General features: G+C 34.4%; 1 protein-coding gene across 1 annotated transcript in view; it reads right to left on the reverse strand.

Annotated features, from left to right (window-relative positions):
• Scfd1 (sec1 family domain containing 1) overlaps positions 1-7,612 on the reverse strand; it is a 123,085-nt gene that overhangs the window by 68,157 nt on the left and 47,316 nt on the right. Inside the window, exons 12-14 of the mRNA XM_004637124.2 lie at positions 3,023-3,113; positions 2,259-2,332; positions 1,566-1,647 (exon numbers count right to left, since the gene is read on the reverse strand). Of these exons, the coding sequence (XP_004637181.1) occupies positions 1,566-1,647; positions 2,259-2,332; positions 3,023-3,113 (247 nt within the window). The remainder of the gene's footprint in view (positions 1-1,565; positions 1,648-2,258; positions 2,333-3,022; positions 3,114-7,612) is intronic.

Raw genomic sequence — 7,612 nt, forward strand, 5'->3', positions numbered from 1 at the left:
AAAATCTACTCATATAACTATTAACAATTATCACAACTCCATATTGTGTTAGGGTTGTTTCATTTTGTTTTGCTTTTTGTACTAGGGATTGAACCCTGGGTCTGGCACTGAGCTACATTCCCAGCCAATTATTATTCATGAGGCAGAATCTCAGTAGTTGCCCAGATTGGACTTGAACTTGTGATCCTCCTGCCTCAGATTCCCAAGGGCTGCGATTATAAACATGCACAATTTGCCTGAATGGTGAATTTGTTTTTAATTGTCTATCTGCAAATAGTAACTTACATGGGTACAATATATAGGCACACAGCAAGTATTCAGAAGGTGTTTGTTAACTGAATCAGAGGCCTAATTACATAAATTTAATTTAATAGATGTAAGCTATAAGTTACATTTGCTTTACAACAGTAAATTGTTTACTTTCTTTTATTAGATTCACAGTGTTCATATTTAGCCATGTAAGCAAAGTGTTTTTTTTCCTTCAGAAAGTCCCAATAAAGCTCTCTGTTGTATTTCATCAGGCTTTATATGTCACCTCTCTATAATCATCTCATGTAAAATGATTAAACAGCTTTTTGACATTTTTATATGGGTGGTAAATAAGAAAGTGAAAACATCAGAATCAGTCTGTACAAGAGTGTTTCTGTTGCTGTAAGTAAATGAAAAATGTCAAATATCAATATCAGGATGTAGAATGAAGAAAGAATTAGGTCGTCAGCTTACTAGAAATTATAGATTTAAGTTTCATTCCGCACAAAGTGTGTTATCTCCCTTTATTATGTCTTATCTAATGCTATATGGCTTTTTAAATCATTAAATAATAAGACATAAAAGTCTCATCTCCACAAACCCAGGATGTCAAACACATCTTTGACAGGCAGCAACTATACTCAACTTTTTAAGCAATTTCAAATGTAGCACATCAAATGCAAAATAGAAGTTAAGCTTTAGCACATGATCAATTTATCATTAGAATTCAGTTTTGAGTCTAAAGAATAAATGAGGTAGAATACTGAAATATTGATATAAGCTGATACGGGATAATCCGGTATAAGATAATGAAAAAAATAACTATGATAACAGTATTTACAAGCCCTAATACATTTGTTTTAAAATCGTAGCATAACAGTAAGGAACTGTGATGTGAACAGATTCATCTAAAACCAAAAAAATTACAACCAATTCACATAAATGAAGTCAGTAAGAGATATTTCAGATATTTTAGATAGATTTCTAAGTCTATATTATTGATGGTGAGATATGTCTATTACTAGTAGAATAAAATGTATAGAGATGGTACTGAGGTAGTGCAACATAACAGAAATATCAGAGATTCTACTTTCTATTTATAAAAGTGATTTTCTTGGGCAAATCACTTATTTTTCTAGATTCTTACATTTCCTCACTTGCTATACAAAAAATTGCTACCTAGACAATGAATATTACAATTATGCTTCACAATGTTACAGTGAGGGCTCAATGAAATACTGAATTTAAAAGCATCTTATACAATAAAGACCCTCTACAAATAGAAGTCATATTACAAGGGGAAAAGTTAAATTTACCTTTATATGTTCCAAAACAGCAGTGGCAACATTTGTGTGTAGATCAATAAGTCTTTTTTTTTCAAGAAGTTCTGGCAAAGAACTACAAGGACCCCAAAATTAAAAATCAATCATAAAATTTCCTAGGAAAATGATATAAACTTTAATGAAACCTATCTCTGGTGTTCAGAAAAGTTTGAACACTAAACAGTGACAAAATGACAGAGCCTATCACTGAATGTAATCTGCAGACTTGACCACATATAGCATGTATTACTTTAATAAAAGTGAAATACTTATTTTAACGTAATCTGACTCTCAAATATCACTATTTCTATTTCCAAAGTTTAAACTTAAATCAGCTCTATGGAAATACATCTTACCTACATTTCTGAACCATGAAATCTCCCTCCTAATAGCAAGTTACTGAAAAGTGCTTAATCTTCAACCAATAAAATAAGAGCAACAAAAAGAAAATTAGTAGTAACTGCCAAGTTTACCCTTCTTCTATCAATTTTTTCTAAATGCAAATGTCCTGTTGTATCCAATCGAGAACCGAAATCAGTTTGAACGTTAAAAACATATCTGTGAACATAAAGAACCACACTGTATCGCTATTATCTATTTTCTATTATTAAAAAGGGATGATTTTTCAACCTCCAACGTAAACCTCATCAACACAAATACTACAGAGAGGACATACTGAGTATTTACCTCACAGCTGATGTTAACTTGGCAGTGTTGTCAGAAAGCATACTTATGGCTCCTTCATCTTCCCCTTCTAGCCCCTGGAAGGGAAAAAAGTGCTAGTAACTATTTGTAATTCACAGGCCCAGCCACAGAAATCAACTCATGTCCCTAAGATTATTGATAAATAGTAGGAATGAAGTCATCTAGAATAATTATTCTCTTCGTCAGGGGTAAGCATGTTTGTATGTTTTTAAAACAGGGTCTGGGTAGGTAGCCCAGGTTGACCACAAACTCAAGTTTCTCCTGCTGTAGCTGGAGGTTACAGATTCACTGCACCCAGAAAGCTTATGCATTTTTAACAGTTACATGGAAATTTCAGTCACCACTAGTTTACTAAGCCACTGATTTAGTAAATAAATAAGGGTCAGCTAGCATTTTCAGATAAGGAAGAAGCCCAGAGATTTGTTACAAGTCACACAGTAGTGAACAGTATAACTAAAACTTGAATTTGTATCAAAATATGGTAGAAAAAGAAGTGTTAGAACATTTATCTCTAAAATACTCATGTTGTTTTTCCAAATCATAACTTCATGTTATTTTTATAATTTTCTGATTTCAGTATTTAGGTTTTTTTTTTTTTTTTAATCACTGAATAAGCTGAGTATACTTTTGTCATCAAAGCCATAAACGGCCTTAAACTTTTATGCAAGGAAAATAAGTGAACCTCTTTCCCCCCACAGATTGCCTTTCTTTTCCCTGTAATTCTCTGACAGCAAAGAGGTTCTTACCATTATGCTTTTAAGTCGTTTGACCTCATCTTCTTGTGCTCTGTAATCTTCTAGCTCTTGCTGAACTGATTCTGCAACTTCTGGGAATGGACTAAAACAAAATTGCACAGAGGTACTGTGAGTACGACATTAACAGATTGATTTTTGTGTGAAATATGAAATATACACAATGAGTATTATTTCAGATATACTTGTTGGATATGAATATTTTAACAGTCTGAAAGCATTCAGCATAAAACTATATAAGACACATGCCATAATATTTATAAATTCAAACAAATTTTACTTAAGTGACATCCCATTTTCTCTTCACTTACATGCTGTTACAACAAAGCATAAAACATGTATGTGGCTGAAAATATTAAAGAAATCATGGTATCTCAATTAACACCAAGATTAACATACAACGTCAAAGGGTCTATTCAACTACAGTGATGGCTTTAAGAAGTATCACCTACAGGTAATTGTGAGAAAAAAAATATTGTGGCTCAGTACTGTTAATAAGGTTGTTAGTAAAAATAGCAGTTGGCCTAGTTTGGGTGGGCTTCCTGCTTGATATTTTCCTCTAGGGCACTGCAGTTCCTCAGTATTCTGCAGACTTTAGCTACAATTGATTTGTTTACATAGCAAGTGCAACATGAGACTAAACTTGAAAAATACTAGACATATGTATATTGATTATAAAGTGGATGAGTATTTTTCACCTAGACCACTGATGGCAAACTTTTTTGAACTTTCAATGATGGAAACTGCCCATGGCAGCACATGTGCTGTAGTTTTGCCATTACTGCTCTGCGCAGCTTTACAGAAAGCCAGAATTCTTTTCTCATTTCAACAAAAGAAAAACCTGCCTTTCTTCAGCACTGACACTTGAAAACATCTCACTAATGATCAGCACATGTCATTCAGTGGAGATTGGCAGAAAAGATGGGAGTTCAGAAAGGATCTGGAGGAACATAGTCCAATTTTATGCAACACGCCTGGCATTTACTCCAACCCTAGCAGCCTAAGTTGCCAAAAAATGTCATTGAGGGCTCAGGACTACACTGAATAAGGCCAGAAGTCCTTGTTCAACTAGCTATCATAAGAAAGTTCTTATCCTTTCAAGGCCCACCTTTATGCATAATATATTAATTCCGTGATCCTCAACATCTCCATTAAAAAAAAAAAAATCTCCATTATCTTTTGGTCTCAGGGCCAATAAAGAATGGGAACTCCTTATATTTATTGAATGTTTACTGTACACCAAATAGTAAGTTAACCACTTTATCTCTATTGCTTTATTCCTAGTCTGTTGAGGTAGGAATAGTAATATTTATCAGTAAAGACAAAGTGCTTTTTTTGAATTTGACAAAAACTGAGTTCCGTTTCGGTCTTTGCCAACAGAAGGTACATAACTGCAGACAAGTTTTTATCCCATCTAATCTTAAAAAAACCTTCTTAGATCAAGACAAAAGGTGGAATTATAACCTCAATCATTTTGCTGATCAGCAAGTGAGGCTCAGGCTTAACTCTCTACTTGTGCCTACTGTTACTGTAATACAAAATGCTATCAATATCTTCAGAAAACCCTTGTTTCAATATTCAAAAGTTTGCATTCTTTCCATATATGAATGAAGAGATGTTTTTGCCCAAGCTTTTCTCTATTAGGGAATGTCTATTATTTTGCTCTTAATGAGGTTTTCAGAAAGAGATGAGGCACATTCAAGGTAGTATGGATGTAGACTGTGAGTTTTTAAAAGTATGTTTTTCTTGGAACTGGGGATTGAACTCAGGCCCTTGCGCTTGCCAGGGAAGCGCTTATTCCACTGAGCCATTTCTCAGGCCCTTGAAGTATGTTTGTGATACATAATGAGTATATGGGATATCAGTACATACATCTGTCAAATTGACACTTTTTTACTTCCTCTTTCCTTCTCTTCTCCCCTCATCCCTTTATCTTCTCCACAAAAGTCTACTTTTGGGCCAAGGAGGGAGCTCAAGCTGCTTAAGAGCCCACCTAGCAAGCACAGGGTCCTGAATTTGATCCCTGGTATACACACACAAAATCTTATTTCCATTTTATCCATTTTTCTTTTATTTTGTTTGTAGTATTTTGTTTGTAGTACTCTGCTTAAGAGTATTACAGTTTTATTATAGAGATCCTCCACTCCCTCGGTTCATCCAGGTACATAATTTTTCTTTTTTTGGAGAAAGGGTCTTACTATGTAACTGAGGCTGGCCTTAAACTCACAGCAATCCTCCTGCCTCACTAGAGTGTTAGGATTACAGGTGTGTCAGTACCACTTCCAGCTTTGTAATTACTTTTTTTTAGCTATTGTGAATAGGATTGTGTCCCTGATTTCTTTCTTAGGGATTCACTGTTGGAGTACATGAACACTACTAGTTTTTGTGTACTGATTTTGTATCTTACAACTTTGCTGAATTTATTTGCCTTTTGGTGGACACTTTTGGGTCTTCTATATAAAGATCATGTCACCTGAAAATAAGAATAGTTTGTATTCTTCCTATCCTATTCAAAACACTTCTATATCTTTCTCATCTCACTGTTTTGGTTAACGTTTTGAGTACTACACTGAACACAAGTGGCGAGAGTGGACACTCTAGTCTTGTTCCTGAGTAAAATTTACAGCTGAGTTTAGCTTTTACTTTCTATTTAGTATTATTAGTATTATGTTGGCAGTGAGCTGTCACAAATAGCTTTCATTGGTTTAAAATAAGGTTCTTATTTTTTGGGGGAGGTCAGAGTTTTTAATCTTCAAGGGATATTAGATTTTGTCAAAGCTTTTTCTGCATCTATTAAGATAATCAGGGCCGGATGTGGTGGCATCTGCCTGTAATTCCAGCACTCAGGAGGCTGAGTCAGAGGACCACTGCAAGTTTGAGGTCAGCCTGTGCTGCACAATGAGTTTAAGATAAGGCTGGACTACCTAGCAACACCCTGTCTCAAAAAAAAAAAAAAAAAAAAAAGATTGTGACTTTTGTCCTTATTTCTGTAGTTTACTTATACATGTTCTGCCCTTGCAATGAAACCACCTTAAGTCAGGACTCATGTGTGTTTTTAATAATTTGGCACATTATTTGTCAAGATTTTGTTGAAACTTTTACATTTATGCTCATGAAGGAGACTGACCTTTTTTTTCTTTAAGTTCTTGTCTGGGCTTAGCATCAGGGCAATGCTTGCCTCTAGGAATGAATTTGTCTGTGCTTCCTTTCACTTTCATGGAAAATTTTATGGGGTATTGATGTTGGATCTTCCTGAAATCCTGGTAGAATTCTGCAATGAATCCTGGATGTCCTGGGCTTTTCTTGGTATGATTTTATTACTATCTCTATTTCATTGCCTATCATAGGCCTACTGAGGGTTTTTTAGCTTCTTGGTTCAGTTACTGTAATTCATATGCATCTAGGGATTTTTTTTTTCCATTTCTCGTAAGTTTTCCACTTAATTGGAATATACAATTTCTAAATTATTTTCATAATCCTCTGAATTTCAGTGTTGTCAACTGTGATTTCACCTTTTTCATTTCTAATTGCATTGATAGATTTTTCTTCTTAAGTCTAAGAGGTTATCAATCTTGTTTATCATTTCAAAGAACTGATTCTGTTATTCACAGATTCTTTGCATTAAGTCTCAATTTTGTTAATTTCTGCTCTGCTCTTTCTTTCCTAGCTGTAGGGTGGATTGTCGTTTATATAGAATCTTGAGATAAATCATTGCATTATTTGTTCGGCATTGGCCTATTCTTTTAGTGTGCACATTCACCACTGTGAAGTTCCTTCTTAGGACTGCTTTCATTTTGTCCCATAGGTTTTGGTGCACAGTGCCTCCACTGTTGATTCTAGGAACTTTTTAATTTCTTTCCCTATTTCTGTAAGTCACTGACTGTTGAATAATGTATTCTTTAATCTTCATGGTTGCATAAGTTTCTTGTGCTGTTGATTTCTCATTTAATTTCACTATAATCTGATAGTATGTTTAGGATTATTTCAATTCTTTTGAATTTATTTAACCATGGTGTATAACCTAAGATGTGGTCTAGTTTGGAAAAAGTTCCATGTTCTATTGTTGGATGAAACACTGAAGATATATCTTAGTTTCGTATGTCCAATGGGATGATTTAATTCTGATGTTTAATTTTTTTGTCTGACCTATTTTTGAGAAAGTATGTGTTTTCTACTATGATTGCCTTAGTGTCTATCTTTTCAGGTCCTGTGGTTTTTGTTTTATGAGATTAGCTGTGTCAGTATTTGGGGCATGTATATGTAGTTATCTCTTCCTTTTGAACTGTTCCCTTTGGCAGTATATGGTGTCTGTCTTTGTCTCTTATCAGTTTTGGTTTAAAGACTGCTGTGTCTGAAATTATTACAGCTCTTCTTGCTTGCTTGTGGGTTGGGTTGCATGGAGTTATCCTTTTACTTTCAGTCTATTTCTTCCTTTGAGGATAGGGTGTGTCTCCTATAGTCAATATAGAGTTCCATTCTATTTTCTGATCCAATCTGCTAGTCCCTGTCTTTTTTTTTAAATTTTTTTTTTATTTATTTGAGAGAGAGAAAGAGAGAGAGAGAGAGAGAGAGAGAGAGTGTGGT

Source organism: Octodon degus, unplaced genomic scaffold (assembly GCF_000260255.1).
Source record: "Octodon degus isolate 3935 unplaced genomic scaffold, OctDeg1.0 scaffold00086, whole genome shotgun sequence".
NCBI lineage: Eukaryota > Metazoa > Chordata > Mammalia > Rodentia > Octodontidae > Octodon > Octodon degus.